This window comes from Scyliorhinus torazame, chromosome 5, assembly GCF_047496885.1.
Source record: "Scyliorhinus torazame isolate Kashiwa2021f chromosome 5, sScyTor2.1, whole genome shotgun sequence".
Lineage (NCBI taxonomy): Eukaryota > Metazoa > Chordata > Chondrichthyes > Carcharhiniformes > Scyliorhinidae > Scyliorhinus > Scyliorhinus torazame.
The window spans coordinates 178,417,298-178,438,639 of NC_092711.1; the positions used below are offsets into that span (position 1 = coordinate 178,417,298).

Consider the following 21,342-nt stretch of genomic DNA (forward strand, 5'->3'; position numbering starts at 1 on the left):
GCCACCATATCGCTGATACCCAAAAAGACCCAACGGAGTGCAGATCATACAGACCCATTTCGCTGCTCAATGTGGCGCGAAAGTACTCGCAGAAGTCCTGGCTAAGCAGCTGGAGAGGGGTCACAGAGGACCAGACAGGCTTTGTGAAGGGTAGACAGCTAAGAACAGCCGACGACTGCTGAACGTGATACTGACCCCATCCGGGGAGAGAACGTCAGAGGTGATTGTCTCCCTGGATGCAGAAAAGGCCTTCGACAGAGTCAGGTGAAAGCCATTGAGGTACGAGAGCGGTTGGGCTAGGGACGGGGTTTACCTCATGGGTGAAACTCCTGTACGATGCCTCCAAGTTGATCGTTCAGACCAACCAGCTCTGAATACTTCCAGCTGCACAGAGGCACAAAGCAGGGGTGCTGCAGTCCCCGCTCTTGTTCGCCCTGGCAATCGAGCCGCTGCCGATTGCCGAGAGCGTTGGGTGGCTGGAAGGGGATTTGAAGAGGAGACAGTGAACACGGAGTCTCACTCTGTGTGGATGACCAGTTCCTCTACATCTTGCACCGACAAAGCAGCATGAAAGAAATCATGAAGCTGCTGGGAAAGTTTGGAGCCTCTTCGGCTACAAACTCAACTTGGGCAAAAGCGAAGTATTCCCAGTGAACCCGAGAGGGGGAAGAGGCAGAGCTGGAGGTTCTACCACGTAAAATAGCTCAAAGCAAATTCTGCAACCTGGGGATCCACAAGTGGAACCTAACCAGTCTGGTGGAGGAAGTAAAAAAGGACCTCCTGAGATGGGATGCACTCCCACTGTCACTGGCGGGGAGGGTGTAGACGATCATGATGAACATACTGCCCAAGTTCGCGCCACATTGAGCATACTCCGGGGCTGGTTTAGCACAGGACTAAATCGCTGGCTTTGAAAACAGACCAAGGCAGGCCAGCAGCACAGTTCAATTCCCATAACAGACGCCGGAATGTGGCGACTAGGGGCTTTTCACAGCAACTTCATTTGAAGCCTACTTGTGACAATAAGCGATTTTCAACTTATACAGCTCAAGTAACTTATAGGGCAGAATCGCCGAGCAGAAACTTAGAGCCAAGTTCCGCACACGAGTGAGGCCTCAACCGGGACCTGGGATTCATGTTGCATTACATTCATCCCCCACCATCTGGCCTGCGAAATCCTACCAACTGTCCTGGCTTGACACAATTCACACCTCTTTAACCTGGGGTTACCCCATCTCTGGATCTATAAAGATTTAATCACCTGCTAATGCTCGTATTCCAAGCATTGTCTGGCATCTTTGAATTTGTCTGTGTATATGTTTCTGGAACAGACCTTTTCATTCACCTGAGGAAGGAGCAGCGCTCCGAAAGCGAGTAACATCGAAACAAACCTGTTGGACTTAACCTGGTGTTGTAACTGTGCCGATCCATACCAATCTACATCCCCAAGGCCTTTTTCCAAATAATAGACAAGATGATTATGCCGTCTGTGTGTGTGGGGGCGGGGTGGTGGGAAAGAATCCCCAAAACAAAACTACAAAGCGACGAAATGTGGGGGGTCTGGCCCACCCGAATTTGCAATACCACCACTGGGCAGCCACGGTGGAAAGAGCGAGGGGATGGGTGAAGGACAGAGACACAGAATGGGTGAGGATGGTGGAGTCCTCCTGTACAGGAACGATCCTGTGGGCCCTTGCCACGGCAGCACTCCCCGCCAGAAAAAAACACTCAATAAGCCCAGTGATGGTACCTACCCTGAGGACTTGGAACCAGATGAAGCAGCATTTCGGTCTGACCGATGTGTCCATCATGTCCCCCATCTACGGCAACCATGGGTTTGCCCCAGCCATTCTCGACACCACCTTTAAGAGGTGGCAATAGGACGGGAGGACACTGGCGGTTAGGGACTCTTACACGGAAGACAGACTAACGACCTTGTAGGAGCTGACGGAGAGACTGGAACCACCAAATGGGAATGAACTCCGACAAACCCCCAAGAAGCAGAATGCTAGAGGAGCTTTGACAAAGAGTCATCGGACTCGAAACGTTACCTCTTTTCTCTCCTTACAGATGCTGCCAGACCTGCTGAGTTTTTCCAGCATTTTCTCTTTTCGTTTCAGATTCCAGCATCCACAGTAATTTGCTTTTATGCTCGAGGAGTTACTGGACGAGGGCAGTCTGGGGAAGGGAAACTGTGGGAACCTGTACAGACGACTTTCAGAAAGGACAAGACACAGGAAAAATGGGAGGAAGAGCTAGGGATGGAAACAGGGTGGGGACTCTGGAGCGAAGCATTGAGGAGGGCCAGCCCCCCCACCTCATGCAGCTGAAAGTGGTGCACAGAGCACACCTGAGAAGGTGCTTCCTGGAGGTAGAGGACAAGTGTGAACGGTGCCAGGGAGGCCCGGCCAACCATGTCCACATGTTCGGGATTGGCAGAGGAAAATGGCATGGATATTGTAACGGCGCGTTTATCCTTACCAAAGTATAGTGAATTAAATGTAAATACTTCAATAAAAACATTTTTTTCCCAAAAGAATCCATGCATTGCAATCAATTGTGAACTCGCTGGTGTCTCAGCTTGTCGGATAACTGGGTGAATCCCTTCCCACACTCCAAGCAGGTGTACGGCCGCTCCCCAGCGTGCACTCGCTGGTGTCTCAGCAGGCTGGATTTCTCAGTGAATCCCTTCTCACATTCCAAGCAAGTGAAAGCCTTCTCTCCAGTGTGAATTCGCTGATGTCTTAGCAGATTGCCTAACTGAGTAAACCCCTTCTCACACTGAGAGCAGGTGAATGGCCTCTCCCCGGTGTGAACTCGCTGGTGTGCCTGCAGGGTGAAGAACTGAGTGAATCCCTTCCCACACACAGAGCAGATGTACGGCCTCTCCCCGGTGTGAATTCGCTGGTGTATCAGCAGAGTGGATGACGTGGCGAATTCCTTCCCACACTCCGAACAGGTGAATGACTTCTCCCCAGTGTGCACTCGCTGGTGTATCTGCAATTTGGGTGACTGAGTGAATCCCTTCCCACACTCAGAGCAAGTGAATGGCCTCTCCACAGCGTGGATTCGCTGGTGCTTGTGCAGGTGGGGTAACTGAGTGAATCCCTTCCCACATTCGGAGCAGGTGAATGGCCTCTCCCCAGTATGAATTCGTTGATGTGTTTGCAGATGGGATAACTGAGTAAAGCCCTTCCCACATTCGGAGCAGGATAACAGCCTCTCCCCAGTGTGAAGTCGCTGGTGTGACTGCAGATGGGCTGACTGAGTGAATCCCTTCCCACATTCAGGGCAGGTAAACGGCCTCTCTCCGGTGTGAATTCGCTCGTGTGACTGCAGTCTGCAAAACCTTGTGAATCCCCTCCCACATTCGGAGCAGGTGAACAGCTTCTCGCCAGTGTGAACTCGCTGGTGTACGAGCAGAGTGGATGAGTCCCTGAATCCCTTCCCACACTCAGAACAGTTGAACGGCTTCTCCCCAGTGTGCCGTTGCTGGTGCCTGTGCAGGTTGGATGAATCAGCGAATCCCTTCCCACACTCAGAGCAGGTGAATGGCCTCTCCCCAGTGTGAACCCGCTGGTGTGTCTGCAGGTGATATAACTGAGCAAATCCCTTTCCACACTGAGGGCAGGTGAACGGCCTCTCCCCAGTGTGGCTGCGTCGATGAATTTCCAGCTCTGATGGCGCTTTGAATCCCTTCCCACAGTCCCCACATTTCCAAGGTTTCTCCATTGGGCAGATGTCCTTGGGCCTCTCCAGGTTGGAGAAACAGTTGAAGCCTCGTTCACACAGAAAACTGGTTTTCTGTAACGGGTTAAAGCTCTTACCACAGTCAGTGCTCTGGAACACTCTCACTCGGGTGTGTGTGTGTCTCGGTGCTTTTCCAGTCACACCGATGTTTAAAATCTTTTGAATCAGATGTGACGTGCAAACATTTCTACTTCTAGATCCTGAGGTCGATGACATTCAGGTCCCAATAAATCAAGTGACCTGTCAGATCGTAATGTGACTTTTGGTTTCAGATTTCTGTCTGTAGATCCTCACCTGCTGATATCCTGTAAAATGAATTTGCAACAAACATCATTGTCAGTAGAGGTACTGATTCTGTCTGATTAACAGATCCACGCTCACTGCCTCCTGTCCAAGACGCAGAGGTCATAAAAGCAGATGGAGTCGGCCAATCAGGTTTGCTCAACCATTCAATGGGATCATTGGCCGATCTACCTCAGCACCATTTTCCCACACTATCCCCCATATCATAATAAATCATAGAATTTACAGTGCAGAAGGAGCCCATTCGGCCCATCGAGTCTACACCACCCCATGGAAAGAGCACCCTACTTCGGCCCACATCTCCAACGTATCCCCGTAACCCCCCGCCCTTACCTTTTTAGACACTAAGGGCAATTTAGTGTGGCCAGTCCACCAAACCTACACACCTTTGGACTATGAGAGGAAACCAGAGCACCCGGAAGAAACCCACACAGGCACGGGGAGAACGTGCAGACTCCGCACAGACAGTGACCCAGCGGGGAATCGAACCTGGGACCGTGGAGCTGTGATGAACAGTGCTAACCACTGTGCTACCGAGAGAGACCTGGGCCAAGCTTTCCAGAGTCTGCACCCTCCCTGGATTCACTTCCTTTCCCTTCAGTTGCTGCAAGTGACCAATTGAAGGTGAGAATGAGAAATGGAAAGGGGGAGAAAAGAAAGTGTTTTACTCACAGATGTTGGAGACAGGAGGAAGTTTGAAGCTCAATCTTCACTCCCCAAATGCCTGGAGCAGAGTCCCTCCGGTCCTCCCGGTTTTTCATTGGTCAATCCCCCGCTGACAGACAATGGGGGAGCTCTGATTGGCTGGAGGAGCAGAGTCCTTCCGGTCCTCCCGGTTTCCCATTGGTCAATCCCCCGCTGACAGACACTGAGGGGCGGAACCCCACGTGGGGCTGGGGGAGACCTTTCCCTCCAGCCGCGCTGAGCTGGTGTCCAATGGGAAAGGCTGGAAGACCCGGACACACAATGGTCAGTGCGCCGGCTTTGTCCCGGTCACCGCCTCACCCCCGCACATGCGCATGCCTCCCGAATATCTGCACATGCGCATTCCTCCCGAATGCCTGTGCATGCGCATCTCGCTACTTCTGGCTCACGTGCGGAAACTATCCTCTGCCCCGCACCTGGTCAGAACTGAAAGGAAGTGAATCCGGGGAGGGTGCAGACTCTGCAAAGCTTGGCCCAGGTCTCTCTCTCTTAAAGACATTGACATCCTTTGCTCCCTCAGCTTGACACATTTATTTGTTTGGCTAAAAGGATGGTCTCTTTCCCAATGTTCACAATTAAAGGGCTGCTTTCCCCAGGAGAAAGCATTTAAGGGGACAGTAAATTAATATCAGACAGAGAAATGTCCAGTGTTGTTAAATGGTGCAGATTAGATATATTATTGATGGTTCTGTAACAAAGTACATTTATTATTATTTCCAGTTGTGTAATATTGTACTGCAGCTATGTTATATATTTACAGTCATCTCCTCCCTCAGAGGGTTGTTAGTCTCTGGATTTCTCTTCCACAGCGACCAGTGGAGTCTGGGGGTCACTGAATATATTCACCGCTGAGTTGGACAGATTTCTGATTGACCAGGGAGTCGAGGGTTATGGGGAACCGGCAGGAAAATGGAGAGAAAGCTGCGATGAGGAGGGATTTCCTCACTCGAGGATGTGGTGAAGCTTTGGAATTCTCTACCCCAGAGGACCGTGGAGCCTCAGTCATCAGGTATTTGCAAGACAGAGATTGACAGGTTTTTCGATATTAAAGATAGCAAGTGATATGAGGGAAAATGTGGGAAAATGGTGCCGCGGTAGATCGGCCAATGATCTCATTGAATGGTTGAGCAGGATCGATGGGCCGAATGGCCAACTCCAGCTCCTATTTGTTATGGTCTCTGTGTCCAGGACAGGAAGTAGTGAGCAGGGATCTGTCAATCAGCCCGAATCAGCACCTTCAGGAGAATTGGGAGGGTGAATGTTAGATACAGCAGAGTGAGAATGGAGGGAGGGTGTGGGGGATGGAGATTTGCAGCTTTGGGGATCGAGAGAGGAAACAATGTTCCAGAGAATCTTATTTTGTTTGTTCTGAATTTCTATCCTGTACTGACAATGACGTATTTTCTAAATTGTTTTTACAGGTAATTAGAAGAGGAGGAACTACAGACAGAAATTTCAAACGTCACGTCTCGATCTGACAGAGTCACTCGATTCATCAGGCCCTGAATATCATCGGCCTTTGAATCCAAAGGAGAAATATTTGCCCGTTCTGCCTACTTGAGATTTTAACCTTAAGTGTGACTGGAAAAGCTCCAAGACACACACACACACCCGAGTGAGAGTGTTCCAGGGCACTAACTGTGGAAAGAGCTTTAACCAGTTACACAGCCTGAAACAACATCACACCATTCACAGCGGGGAGAGACCGTACACGTGTTCTGCGTGTGGACGAGGCTTCAACTGATTGCCTGACCTGGAGATAATGAGGAGACGCAACATGGAGAAATCGTGGAAATGTGTGGACTGTGGGAAGGGATTCAGAGCCCCATCTACGCTGGAAGCTCATCGATGAATTCACACTGGGGATAGGCCGTTCACCTGCCCTGTGTGTGGGAAGGGATTCAGTCGATTATCCCACCTGCAGTCACACCAGCGAGTTCATACTGGGGAGAGGCCGTTCACCTGCTCTCAGTGTGGGAAGGGATTCAGACATTCATCCACCCCGCAGAGACACCAGCGGGTTCACACTGGGGAGAAACCTTTCATCTGCTCTCAATGTGATAAGCGATTCACTGAGTTTTCCAGCCTGAAGTCACACCAGCGAGTTCACTCTCGGGAGAAGCCGTTCACCTGCTCTCAGTGTGGGAAGGGATTCACTTGGTATGCAACCTGCATAGACACCAGCGAGTTCGCACTGGGGAGAGGCCATTCACCTGCTCTGTGTGTGGGAAGGGATTCACTCGGTTATCCAACCTGCTGAGACACCAACAAGTTCACAATTGATTACAGTGATGGATTCTACTGTTATTGTTTCTGCTTCAACTACATCCAGGACTGCGTTGTGTTCAATCTGAAAATGAAATGAAAATCACTTATTGTCACAAGTAGGCTTCAAATGAAGTTACTGTGAAAAGCCCCTAGTCGCCACATTCCGGGGAGGCTGTTACGGGAAGTCAATTGGTCAATGGGGAGGGTCGGAGGGCTTCTTCCTGCTGGACTGGCCGGTCTCACAACTTTGCCTCCAGTGGGCTGATGCTCTTTGAGCTTTGTTGTGAATACTTGGTTTCAAATTTCACAAGGATCACAGAGTGAAAGGGTGTTTTGAAGATGGATAATATTTTGTTCCCATTTCTGTTTAGAACCCCTCAAACCGAAGGACTTCCGCTTGCAGCTATGCAGAGCTAAGTCGCACGTTCGGCAGCTCCCGCTTGGAACGGACTTTTGGGCTCTTTTCAGGGCCCAAAACGGTATTTTTGTGACATTTCCCAGTGTGGGAAGAATTCCCCCGACAGTGTATGGCTTGGACCAGGAGCGGGGCGACTAAAAAAGTGGTGGTGAAGCCAAAGAAAGTGCGAGGGAAGAAGAGCAAGATGGCGGCGGGTGGGGACCAGGCAGCGTGGGTGCAGGAGCAGCAGGAGGTTATCCAGCGCTGCTTCAGGGAGCACAAAGCGGACCTGCTGGAGCCGATGAAGGCTTCTGTTGATAAGTTGCTGGAGACCCAGACAGCCCAGAGGGTGGCGATCCGCGAGGTCCGACAAAAGATCTCAGAGAACGAGGACGAGATCTTGGGCCTAGCAGTAAAGGTGGAGGCGCACGAGGCACTCCACAAGAAATGGCAGGAACGGTTCGAGGAGATGGAGAATCGGTCGAGGCGGAAGAATCTGCGGATATTGGGCCTCCCAGAGGGGCTGGAGGGGTCGGACGTGGGGGCCTATGTGGTCACCATGTTCAATTCGCTGATGGGAGCGGGGTCCTTCCAGGGGCCCCTGGAGCTGGAAGGGGCCCATAGAGTGCTGGTGAGGAGGCCCAAGGCTAATGAGCCGCCGTGGGCGGTGCTGGTGCGGTTCCATCGGTTCGCTGATTGGGAGTGTGTGCTCAAGTGGGCCAAGAAAGAGAGGAGCAGCAGGTGGGAGAACGCGGAGGTTCGAATATATCAGGACTGGAGCGAAGAAGTGGCGAAGAAGAGGGCCGGGTACAACCGGGCGAAGGTGGTGCTGCACAGGAAAGGGGTGAAGTTTGGCATGCTGCAGCCGGCGCATCTGTGGGTCACCTACAACGACCGGCACCATTATTTTGAGTCGCCGGAGGAGGCGTGGGCCTTTGTTCAGGCCAAGAAGCTGGACACAAACTGAGGGTCGGGATGGGGCGTCGGGCGTGGGGATGGTCAGGGGTGGGGATGGTCGGGGATTGTTGTTGTGTTACATTTTGAGCGGGGGGTTCTTTGTTCCTGTTAATTTTCGGTTCGGTGTGGGTGGTTAGGGTGGGTTGGGCACTGTTTTGGTTGGGTCTGTCGGGTGGGCTCTTGGAGGGGGGCACGTAAACGGAGTAGGGGATGGATGGCCGGTAGGGGGGATGGGGCCCCGTGGGGGAGGGGGAGGGGGAGGCCCGAGTCGGGGGTGAGGGGACTGGGCCTGTAAAAGGAGCTGCGCCAGAGGAGGCGGGGCCGGGTAGGTGGAAAGCGCGGGCTTTTTCCCGCGCTGAAGACTGGAGGGGCCGGGGCGGGGAAGTGCGGGTTTTTCCCCGTGCTTGGGATGGAAGGGGGAGGCGGAGAGCCTGCTGGTGGGTAATGGAGGGGGAGGGGAAGTCCCACAATGGGAGGAATTGAAGGAGAGGCGGGAGCGGATGGGGTCAGCAGGAGTCAGCTGACTTGCAGGAGTGCAATGGGGGGAGCAATGCAGCTAGGAGGGATCCTAGCTAAGGGCGGGGGGGGGGGACTGGGTTGCTGCTGGTATGGTCAAGGGGGAGCTGGAGCAAGTAGAGGGGGTTGGGACGGGGTTCTGCCGCCGTGGGGAACGGGCCGGGTGTGGGGTGCGGGCACGTGACTGGCCGAGGAGGGGTCATGGCTAGTCGGGGGAGGGGGGCGGGTAGCCCCCTGATCCGGCTGATAACCTGGAACGTAAGGGGACTGAACGGGCCAGTTAAGCGGGCCCGGGTGTTCGCGCACCTGAAGGTGGCAGACCAGGTAAGATTGAGGAAGGGGTGGGTAGGCCGTGTGTTTCATTCGGGGCTGGATGCCAAAAATCGGGGGGTGGTGGTCTTGGTGGGAAAGAGGGTGTCGTTCAAGGCGTCGAGCACTGTGACAGACAATGGAGGCAGGTACGTAATGGTAAGTGGTAAGCTGCAGGGAGAGAGGGTGGTACTGATCAACGTGTATGCCCCAAACTGGGACGATGCGGGTTTTATGCGGCGCATGTTGGGTCGGATCCCGGATTTGGAAGTGGGGGGCCTGATAATGGGGGGGAACTTTGGATCCGGCACTGGATCGCTCCAGGTCTAGGACGGGTCGGAAGCCGGCAGCGGCTAACATGCTGAGGGGGTTTATGGACCAGATGGGAGGGGTGGACCCTTGGAGATTTGCGAGGCCGGGGGCTAGGGAATTCTCAATCTTCTCGCATGTTCATAAGGCCTAATCCCGGATCGACTTTTTTGTTATGAGCAGGGTGCTGATTGTGAGAGTAGAGGATACCGAGTACTCGGCGATAGCCATTTCGGATCACGCCCCACATTGGGTAGACCTAGAGCTGGGGGAGGAGAGGGACCAGCGCCCGTTGTGGCGCTTGGAGGTGGGGCTGTTGGCAGACGAGGTGAGCGAGCGGGTCCGAGGAAGCATAGAGAGATACCTGGAGGCCAGCAATAAATGGGAGGTCCGAGTGGGATAGTCTGGGAGGCGCTGAAGGCGGTGGTTAGGGGAGAGCTGATCTCCATTAGGGCCCACAAGGAGAGGAGAGAGCAGAGGGAGAGGGAGAGGCTGGTGGGGGAGATGGTGAGGGTAGACAGGAGGTACTCGGAGGTGCCGGAGGAGGGACTGTTGAGGGAGAGGCGTAGCCTCCAGGCCAAATTCAACCTGTTGACCACCAGGAAGGCGGAGGCGCAGTGGAGGAAAGCCCAGGGGGCGGTTCATGAATATTGGGGAAAAGGCAAGTCGGATGCTGGCGATTCAGCTTCGGAAGCGGGACGCAGCTAGGGAGATCAGGGGAGTTGAGGACAGGGGAGGGAGCGTGGTGCGGAGTGGGGTTGGCATCAATGGGGTCTTCAGGGACTTATATGAGGAACTGTATCGGTCCAAGCCCCCACGGGAGGAGGGAGGGATGGGCCGCTTTCTGGACCAACTGAGGTTCCCGAAGGCGGAGGAGGGACTGGTGGCGGGATCGCGAATGTGCGGAGGCTCCTGAACGTTATTATGATGCCGGCGAGGGAGGGGGAGGCGGCGATAGTGGCGGCGATGGACGCTGAGAAGGCCTTAGATAGGGTAGAGTGGGTGTACTTGTGGGAGGTGCTGAAGAGGTTCGGGTTTGGGGAGGGGTTCGTCAGGTGGGTTAGGCTGTTGTACGAGGTCCCGATGGCGAGTGTGGCCACAAACAAGAGGAGGTCTGAGTACTTGCGGTTGCATCGAGGGACGAGGCAGGGGTGTCCCCTGTCCCCCCTGCTCTTCACACTGGCGATTGAACCCCTGGCTATGGCACTGAGGGAGTCGAGGAACTGGAGGGGGTGGTGCGGGGTGGGGAAGAGCATAGGGTGTCGCTCAATGTGGACGACTTGCTGCTGCATGTGGCGGACCCGGTGGGGAGAATGCCAGAGGTAATGAGGATCCTCAGAGATTTTGGGGATTTCTCAGGGTACACCTCAACATGGGGAAGAGTGAGTTGTTCGTGGTTCACCCAGGGGACCAGGAGAGGTGGATTGGCGAGCTTCCACTAAAAAGGGCGGAGAGGAGCTTCAGGTATTTGGGGGTCCAGGTGTCCAGGAGCTGGGGGGCCCTGCACAGACTTAATTTCACGAGGCTGGTGGAGCAAATAGAGGAGGAGTTTAAGAGGTGGGACGCGTTGCCGCTGCCCCTGGCGGGTAGGGTGCAGTCAGTCAAGATGACGGTGCTCCCAAGGCTTTTGTTCCTGTTCCAGTGCCTCCCCATTCTTATCCCGAAGGCCTTCTTTAGGCGGGTCAACAGGAGCATAACGGGGTTTGTGTGGGCACGAAGGACTCCGAGGGTGTTCCTGGAGCAGAGTAGGGAGGGGGGGTGCTGGCGCTGCCCAACCTCTGTGGGTACTACTGGGCCGCCAATGCCGCGATGGTGCGCAAGTGGGTGATGGAGGGGGAGGGGGCGGCATGGATGAGGCTGGAGACGGCGTCTTGTGAGGGTACGAGTCTGGAGGCGCTGGCAAAGGCGCTGCTGCCGCTCCCTCCAATGAGGTATACCACAAGCCCGATGGTGGCGGCTAACCTCAAAATTTGGGGGCAATGGAGGCAGCACAAGGGGAAAGGGGGGGCCTCGGTGTGGACCCCGATACGGGGGAACCTCCGGTTTGTTCCAGGGAGAATAGATGGAGGGTTTTCAGGGTGGCACAGGGCAGGGATAAGAAGGTTGGGGGACCTGTTTGTGGATGGGAAGTGCGCGAGCATGGGTGAGCTGGAGGAGAAGTACGGGCTCCCCCCAGGAAACACCTTTAGGTATTTACAGGTAAGGGCGTTTGCCAGGCGGCAAGTGGTGGAATTCCGCTGCTGCTGCCACGCACAGTACAGGATAGGATGCTCTCGGGGGGGGTGCACTGGAGAGGGGAAGATTTTGGCAACATACCAGGTGATGCAGGAGGAGAAGGAGGCCTCGGTGGTGGAGTTGAAAGGTAAGTGGGAGGAGGAGTTGGGGGAGGAAATCGAGGAGGGGACATGGGCAGATGCCCTAGGGAGGGTGAACTCTTCCTCTTTGTGCGCGAGGCTCAGCCTCATACAGTTTAAGGTGCTACACAGGCCACACATGACCGGGACAAGGATGAGCCAGTTTTTGGGGGGTGAGGACAGATGTGTTATGTGCTCAGGGAGCCCAGCAAACCACACCCATATGTTCTGGGCATGCCCAGCGCTGGAGGAATTTTGGAAGGGCGCAGCAAGGACGGTGTCGAGGGTGGTAGGATCCAGGGTCAAACCGGGCTGGGGGCTCGCAATATTTGGGGTTGCAGAGGAGCCGGGAGTGCAGGAGGCGAAAGAGGCCGGTATTCTGGCCTTTGCGTCCCTGGTAGCCCGGCGAAGGATTCTCCTTCAGTGGAAGGATGCGAGGCCCCCAAGCGTGGAATACCGGATCAACGATATGGCGGGGTTTCTTAAATTGGAGAGGGTGAAATTTGCTTTAAGGGGATCGGTGCAAGGATTTTTCAGGCGGTGGCAACCGTTCTTAGACTTCCTGGCAGAACGGTAGACAATGGGCAGCAGCAGCAGCAGCCCGGGGGTGGGGAGGTTTTATTTTATTTGTGTTTGTCTATACTGGGGGATCTGTGGGGGTGTATATATTTGCTATGTGTTTCGGCGGGTGTTAATTTATTATTTATGCATAGGGGGGAGGGGGGCACTGGGTTGTTTTGTATTTAAGTCTATTGGGTTCCTTTTACATTTTGTTGTTGATATTTTGCAAAAACTTTAATTAAAAATTTTTTTTTTTTTAACAAGAACCCCTCAACCATGCTATGTTGTGTTGCTCTTTTTAGCCTTAGTTTTATTACCTCTGATTATGTCACCTTTGCTCACGAATCGCCAGGTATCTTTCTGATACCGCCACGTGGTTCAAGCTCGAGTTATGATTAATAAGTCAGCACACCACTTAGTAAGATTGAAATCAATGGTCATTTATTATATACAACAATTAATGCTTACACAATAATCCTACTATCTATATCGAAACCTACCACTACTGGCCAATACTTAACTTTAGGAAGGGCCCACCAGGTCAGGGAAACGAATGGCTTATCGAATCGGATCTGGCCCGCAGGATTCAAAAGGCTGATACGGGTCAATGGCTAGGAGTCTTTATCGGGTAGCGATCACTGGAGTCAAACATACAGTTTCTGGTCGATGTTCTTGCGAAGGTCGCGAGCAGGAGAAGAAGGGAGAGAGAGCGAGATCTGAACTTGGCCCCTCACTTTATAGGGCCCAGGGGCTTCCCGCCTCTCTGGGCGGCCCTTGATCCTGAGTCCCAAGTGATTGGACTTGTTCCCAATCACTGGGTTCGATATGCTCCAATAATGGGGCGATTACTCGATTGGGGGGTGGTCGTTCACCTGTCTTTGTTTCGGCCACTGCAGGCGCTGACAGGGCTGGCCCGGCATTCAATTGCTAATATGTTGCAATTGTTCCCAGGGATAGCCGATTAAATGCAGATGTCTGGGTTGATGTGCTGCTCATAGTCGCAGGTATCGATCTGGGCCGACTTCTCCAGAGCCGAATACGCTATTCTGTCTGCAGCTTTCCGTTTGTGTCCTGTTGGCTGATTTCCCCATCAGCCTTTACGGTTAGCCATTTTAAATCGGGTTTTGGCCAAATTAATAGGGAATCAGCCATTTTAGGTGGCTACAGACTCTCCTTGTGATCCTAACGCGAAGCGTGAAGGATCACATAAATTTTATCCTTTCCGTTCCCTGACTGGGGGGGGACACCTATATGGCCACTATTCTGACCCTAGCTATGCACAAAAATTTACCTAAACAATTCTTGAGGGCGCTATGTCAGGCAGGGGCATGTATCTAAAAAAATAAAAAAATTGGAACCTCTAATTTTACCTAAATACACTCATCAAGCATTGCATCATCCTATCTCTCTAAAACATACAACAACAATCATAACATTCCATATATTCTTTCCTGGCTTGGCAGTCAAAGCTCAGGATCATACATTTTTTTCTTGTTACTGGTAGTTTTGTACATCTTTTATTTACAGGAAAACGCAAGTGCTTGTTCTTTATTTTTGTATTATAGGTCGCGGGGGTCTGGGGTCTGGTCATACCCGAATATAGGGGATCGGATCCGATATACTGGGGTTCGAGCGCGGTACGCTCTCCTCCATTTGCGGAGGCGCATAGTCTGTACTGCACAGCAGAGTATTGCTAACGCTAATAGTGCTTCAATAACGTACGACAGGGAGTACCAAGTTATGAACTTGGCACACCAGGATAGTGCAGCGTGGCTGGTGACTGGGCCCTCGGTACTGCGGGGCAGTGAAACATTAACGGCAGGGGTGTTTGAAGTAATGGGGTCCGCGTTCCCGCGCAACCAAATGTCCAAATAAAAGATGTTGAGCACGATGAAAGAAGTCCTCATGGCTGTCCTTTTTCTTTCTTTGTGTTCTCTGTTTTCTCTGGTCCTGGAGCTTCTGGAGTTCTGTAAAACAAGCATAGTATCTGTAACTACCTTGGTATAATATCCGGTATGTTAGTGTGTCTGTCCTTCGGGGCTAATTATTCCCTTATATTTGGTCACTCTATGTGACTCCCTCATTTTTTTTCCCAAAACAAATGTTAGGACACGGCACACTTCCCAATGGTGGACCAGTGCTGATTTATCATCCAAATGTTCTAGGATGTAAATAGCATTTGGCAGCAACCCAAAGGTTGCCTAAATAAATAAAACTGTTTTTGAAAGGAAAAGGTCAAATGAGGTGCGTGTGGGCCGCGACGGGTAAAATTTGGATGGAGTCCCCGGGTAGGACGGCTACCAATACCGTATCTCCACTACCCGAGCGTTTTTGACCAACGGGGGGGGTCCCCAGGCAGGGCGGGTCTCACGCCGTTTCTCCACTGCCTGAGCAACCGACAAGAAGGGGCAAAAATGTAGTCATCATGGTGGGGTTGCTGGTGTAATTCTCCCGTCAAATCAGATCGGGCATCTGACACTTGGACCAGTACCAGTCGAAAAGCTAGTTCCTCTGAACAAGCGTTGGGTGCTGTGCTTCTACCATCGAATCAGAACGGGCGTCTGGTGGCCGAACAGGTATCAGCTAAAGTGTCTGCAGACAAGCTAGTTCCGCTGAACAAGTGTCTGGTCTGTTGACCAGGTATTTGCAGATAAGTTGGTACCACTGAACAGGCGTCTGGCCGTGGTGGGAGTTTTGGAAAGAGCTCAAAAGTTTCAGGTGAATGGGTATGTGACAGTGAGACCCATTCTCCTGTCGGACGAACAACATTTAAACAAACCGACAAACAACGCGAAACATTGTGGACACCTCAGTTCTCTGTTGCGAACAGGGTCGCAAAGGGGTTGGTGGATTGGGGGTCTGACTCGGGGTCGTCCCCTTCTCCCGGGTGTCAAATTCTGGAGTGAATTAATGATGAGAGGGCTGCGTGGTATGAGTTGGGGTTGCTCTCGTCGTTGCGGACGAGTCTGTAGGAGTTGTCGCGGTGCCAATGGCATTCGTCAAGTTGTGTGGGGATAAAGTCGGGGTCGTCCGTGTGGTTCGGTGGTTGGTGGTGTGGTTTGTTTAAGAAAGTGATGAGGAAGGGGTCACTGGAGTTGAACTCGGAGTCGCTGGGTGGGGGACCAGGATAGTAGGGAGGCGCGCTGTGGCTGTCGTCGGAGTCACAGTCGCTGTCTCTGCTGCTGCAGTCTGTGGGCGTTCTGGGGCGGAGTGTAAAGTTTGTGGGTGGAGTCGGGGGCGGGTCCGTGTCTGGGCTGGACGTGGAGGGGGTTGGTGTGGTCACGTTGGCTGTGGGCGGGGTTTGGTCTGCTGCGTCAAGCATGACATGGTGGGCGTGGTTTGACTGTGCTCTATAAGCCTTTAGCTGGTTTATGTGAAACCACGCAATCTTACCATTTTGGTATTTGATTTTGTATACCGATGGGCTTACTTTATCCGTAATGGAGTACGGACCCGAGTATTTCGGAGACAGAAATGTGCTGGGGTTATACACAGACAACATCACTTGTTGTCCTATATTATACTCCGTTGCATGTACTGCCTTATCAAAACAGGCCTTGCTCTGTTTCTTTTCAATGCCCAATTTAACAGCGGCTGCTAACTGAGCCGTTTTAATATTTACAAGTAATTGTTCAATGGCTTTCTCATGGGTGAGGGCCGTAACTTCAGGGCTGGTCAGGTCTAAACCCAACAAGTACTCTGTCCCTTTCATGGGGCGTCCGGTCATGAGGGTGTGTGGGGTGTAACCTGTGGAGGTGGAAACAGTGTTACACAAAAACATCAGCGCAAAGGGGAGGACCGAATCCCAAGTGGTGTTGTTCTGCTGGACCATTTTCCTAAGGGTGGTTTTTAGGGTCCGATTCATGCGCTCCACTATACCACTTGATTGAGGGTGGTACGCAATGTGAAATTTTTGGGTTATGCCAAATATCGTGAGGATGTTCTGCATGACCCGTCCCGTAAAGTGAGAACCTTGGTCCGATTCAATACTGCGGGGGAGTCCCCATCTTGTGAAGATGTGGTGGGTTAGGATTTTGGCTGTGGTTTTCGCGGTGTTGGTGCGGGCTGGAAATGCTTCCACCCACTTTGTAAAAGTGTCTATGACCACCAGAACATATTTATAGCCATTCCTGCAAGGGGGCAATGGACCTATAAAATCGATCTGGAGGTTAGTCCAGGGGCCGTTAACGGGTCGGGTGTGGCTGAGATGTGCCTTTTTGGCATATCTATCTGGGTTGTTCTGAGCGCAGATGAGGCAATTCTCAATGTAATGGGATACATCCTCTTTGAGATTTGACCACCAACAAAGCTGTTTGAGGTGGGCTGCGGTGGGTTTGATTCCCTGGTGTCCATGACCATCATGGAATAAACAGATTATTTGGTTCCTATCCTGCTCAGGAACTACATAAAGGGTGTCCTTTAGCACCGTCGTGTGTGGTTATTGTATTTCTGTACCTCTCGTATGAGGCTGGAAACTTCCCTTTCACGATGTCAGTGAGAGCGCTATCCTGCTTCTGGGCCTCTACTAGATCTTCGATCCTAGTCTGCGCGACCTGAACTGCACTCACTGGCGCACTCACTGGGGCGCTCTCGGGGGGCTTCCAAAAGTACCCATGCCTGGATCCTGCCTTAGCCAGTGCGTCGGCTTTTACATTTCCAGGGGGGGGAAGAACGATGGGGGCTGCGGACTTTTATAATGCCAAAGGTCCGGTTCTAGGCTTTTTTCAAAATATGGCGGAGTAATGGAGCTGAGGGGAGGGGTTTCCCATCCGCGGAAACAAATCCTCTTGTTTCCCAGAGGGGCAGAAATTCGGTGAGGCTGTTGCAGACGTACAGACTGTCTGAATATATGTCTGCTGGGCTGGGGAAGGAATCTGGGTGCTCTACAATGTAAGCGATGGCCGCAAGCTCTGCTGCCTGCGCGCCTAAGTGCCCGGGTAATTTTAATGCGATTTCCTCGAGGGTGCGTCCCTGCGCGTCCTCCACATAAATCCTACAACCTGTTATGCGTTGCCCATCCAGGACCGTGGAAGATCCATCCACATAGATCCTAATGGGGTCACACGTGTCCGGGTGAGGGGGGCTTTGAGATGGAGTGGTTAGTTTTCTGGGGGGTGTTTTTGCTATAAAGGCACCTGTATTATGGTGGGGCGAGATGATTTCACACTCATGGGGGATTCCGGGGTACTGTAGATTGTCCGCTAAGTATGTGTGTGTTGTGGTCCGTTTGACTGTGATGTCCCGTCCTTGTAAGAGAAGGGTCCACCTGGCAGCACGGATTTGGCTGACGGTACTGTCTTTAAGTCGTCCGTCTGGTAAAAGTTGGGTGGGGGTGTGCTCGGTCAAGATGGTGATGGGGTTCAGTCCGGTAATATAGGAAAATTACTGGACTGCCCAGAAAACTGCGAGCAGGTGCCTCTCACAGGCTGAAAATCCCTGCTCCACCGCATCTAAAATTCGCGAGGCATAAGCCACGGGTCTTAGCTGGTCGTGCCGTTCCTGCAGGAGCACGGCTGAAAGGGTGCAGTCTGTGGTCACTACCTCTATGGCGTAAGGGGAAAGCGGGTCGGGAACTTGTAGTGCGGGGGCATCTATGAGCGCCTGTTTTAGGGATTCCACAGCCTCCGTCGGCTGCGGAAGCCATTCCCAGGGGGCTCCTTTCTTTAGGAGTTCCGAGAGGGGCGCTGCCTTGCTGGCGAAACCGTCAATGTGGTTTCAGCAGTAGCCAACCAGTCCTAAAAACGACCGGAGGGCTGAAACGTTTTGGGGAAGGGGCAATTTAGCAATCGAGTCAATTATTTTGTGCTCGATCTCGCGTTTGCCGTGTGTGATGATAGTACCCAAATATATCACCTTTTCTTCTAATATCTGGGCCTTTTTGGGGTTTACTTTACAGCCAATGGAGTGTAGGAACTCCAGGAGTTCGGACAGAAGCTCAATGTGCTCTTCCTTTGTGTCTGTCTGCAGTAGTAGCTCGTCTACATACTGTACCAGACATTCGGGGCGAGAAAATTTTGCTAGTCCATTTGCCAGCTGTCGGTGGAAAATGGAGGGGGAGTTGTGGAAGCCTTGTGGCAGGCATGTCCACGTGTACTGCTGAGCTCGGAAAGTGAAGGCAAATTTGTACTGGCACGCCTTTGCCAATGGAATGGACCAGAACCCATTACTGACGTCCAAAACCGTGAAATATCAGGCATGGAGTCCCTGTTTGAGCATGGTCTCGGGAATTGTTGCAATGGTGGGGGCTGCTGCAGGGGTGACTTTATTGAGTTCCTGATAATCTATGGTCAAGCTCCATGATCCGTCGGGCTTCCTTACTGGCCAAATCGGGGCATTGTTAGTTGAGGCTACCGATCTTAGGACGCCCTGCTCTAATAAACTTTCTATAACCTTTAGGATTTCGCCCTCTGCTTCTAGGGGGAATCCGTACTGTTTCTGGGGTCTTGGCTCCGGTCCGGTTATCTGTATGGAGCCGGTCATCCGTCCACAGTCGTGTTTGTGGGTCGTGAATGATGCCCTGTTTTTTTTTGCAGGACTGCCCTAACCTGTCGGTCCATGCTGAGTGTGGTGGGGTTGAACCAAAACTCGCCTACTGCGCTAATTTTGTTCATATAATCCCCTATATTGAGTGTTGCGGGGGCTCTAGCGGATTTCGCCACCTTCCAGACACACTGGTTGACTGGATCGAAAGAGAGGTGATGAGAATTCATGAAGTCGATCCCCAAAATGTGCTCTGCTGTTGGGGGCAGGTCGACTAACACTACGGGGTGTTTTGCATTAATGGTTCCGATTTGGATGGGTACAGGGGTTGTGATATGTCCCTGTTGTGAGTGGCCTGTGAGCCGCTGAGGGTGATAGTGGCTGTGGTGGGCCACGTGTCCTTACCAAGGGTGGAGGAATTTAAGGTTGTGCGGGACCCTCCTGTGTCCCAGAGAAGCTCGATCGGCTGTCCCCTAACCTTTTCTGCGACTACGGGTCGTCCTGACCTATCCCACAGGGTATCGCAGACCCAGCTGGGGGAGCCTGTACACCGTCAGTCCATTCCGGTCAAGTCTGTCTGATCGGACTGGGCGCTAACGCTATGTATGGGCTCTGCCTTTTTCTTATTGGGAGTGCCTGTCTGTTGGGCTCTCTGTGGCTTTTTAGGGCATTGCATTCTTTGGCAAAATGTCCCAATTGTCCGCAATTGTAGCATTCTTGCGGTTTTGCTGGGGGCTGCTCTTTCCCTCGTTTACCCAGGCGGGGTTGTGAAGAGTGGTTCTTACTGCCTGCACGTCTGCGGCGGCTTGTTTTTCCTCAGGGGTTCTAGCTGCGGGTTTACTGTGAGCCGCTTGTTCCCAAACGCAGGACAATCTTTTGACCACCCACTTCTCATTATGAGCTTCTTCCGACGGGTCATAATTACTACAGGCATTCTGTCCTGCTTCCATGGCATGGGAGATAAGGGTGCGGGTCCATTTGGCCATATTGTCTGCCGACAAATGGGTACGGTCTACATTTCTGAAAACGGCTTCAAAGTGAATCCACAAGCGTCCTGCGAACGCTGTGGGGTGTTCAGACTTTTTCTGTCTGCACTTATTTAGGCCATCTACGGGGTCACCCCGGTTATACCCGATCGCATCCAGGATCGTGGTATGCATTTCTGCAAGGGTGCCTCCTCCTACATTCTGTGGGTCGGGGAGGGCTGCTGCAACCGATGGGTCTAAGCTGAGGACCGTGAGCTTTAGCTGCTCTTTCTCATCCAGGCCGTACAAGGTCGCCTGGTGTTTGACGGTGGCAAAGAAATGGTGTGGGTCTGAAGCGGGGAGGAACGGTGTGATTTTTGCACACGCGTCCCGTAATTGGGTCACTGTGAGGGAGGTGGAATATAAGACTTCCGCCTCGTCTGCTGTGGCGGTGCGGTGGGTTGTTACAGGGTTCATGGGAGCCTGTATTACCTGCTGTGTGGGGGGTGGGGGTGCTCTCCTCCTTTGGGGCTTTCCCTGTGCACATGTTCCCTGAGCATATCTCTGCGCTGTCTCTTGCAGTTCTTCCCAATCAGGGCCGTCTTCCTGTTCTAAACTTTCCCCAAAGGTGTCTTGGAATCCCTTTTGGACAGAAAGCATTGATTGCAGGTCTGCAATTTGCTTTCGGCACTTCGCATGGTCTAAGGTACTCTGCCTTTGTTCCGTGGTTGCAGCGTGGAGCGTTCTCAAGGCTGCCTTGAGATCACTACATTGCTTCTGTAGCATCTCCACCTGCTTCTCTGTCTCTTTCTTAACCAGGACGACAACACGCTGTGTGTCCTGATAAGCCGCCTCATACTGGGATTGAAAACTGCTTAAATGCGCCAGACAAGACCGGTGACCCCGTTTGGCGTCAGCCACCTCTTCGTCCTTGGCTTCTAACTGCCTTTTCAATTCCAGGTTCTCTTTTTCCATCTCGCATACATCGATTTTACTCATACGATGTATGCCTTCTATTTTTTTTCGGAGCGTCCTGACGACCTCCTCTGTGCCTCGCAATTGTGCCATGCAGGACACGATTGCCATCGGCTTGCGCGCTTTCGCTAAGCTTTTCTTATGAATTTCACTCATGTTCTCCCACCAAGTATGCCCTATACTTCCGGGACCTGAGTCGTCGTTATTACAGAAACCGCTCCACACGGGCCATCCTTTGCCCTGCAGAAATTTGCGTATTTCCACTTCCCAAATGGGACACTGTCCCACTTTAATGCTGCTGATCGGTGCGACCGCAAATTCTTTGGGGTTCATGAGGCGTTGCATTGCCTGCATGGCCATCTCTCTTATCTGCTCGCTACGTTCAAATTTGGAACAGGGGGCTAAGGTGGTGTCGTAGATGCGGGTACGGCTTGCGCTAATTTCCGAAAATACCGACTTCCGACAGTTTTGACGCAACAATAATCTATCAGTT

At 52.5% G+C, this 21,342-nt stretch overlaps 1 protein-coding gene and 1 long non-coding RNA gene across 3 annotated transcripts; one reads left to right on the plus strand and one right to left on the minus strand.

Moving 5' to 3' along the window:
• Window positions 1–2,506: 2,506 nt before the first annotated feature.
• On the minus strand, window positions 2,507–4,847 carry LOC140422466 (uncharacterized). Its single transcript, XM_072507471.1, has 2 exons — window positions 4,726–4,847; window positions 2,507–4,055 (listed from the first exon to the last, which is right to left on the minus strand). Exon 2 carries the CDS (start codon window positions 3,964–3,966, stop codon window positions 2,554–2,556), a length of 1,413 nt encoding a protein of 470 aa, XP_072363572.1. The 5' UTR covers window positions 3,967–4,055; window positions 4,726–4,847; the 3' UTR covers window positions 2,507–2,553.
• Window positions 4,848–4,934: 87 nt separating this feature from the next.
• Window positions 4,935–8,391, plus strand: LOC140422502 (uncharacterized). Of its 2 annotated transcripts, none has more exons than XR_011947500.1 (3): window positions 4,935–5,022; window positions 5,568–5,767; window positions 6,180–8,391. It is a non-coding gene; the product is annotated as an uncharacterized lncRNA (long non-coding RNA). The 2 variants fall into 2 exon arrangements; XR_011947501.1 differs by lacking the exon at window positions 4,935–5,022 and adding an exon at window positions 5,148–5,236.
• Window positions 8,392–21,342: the final 12,951 nt, after the last annotated feature.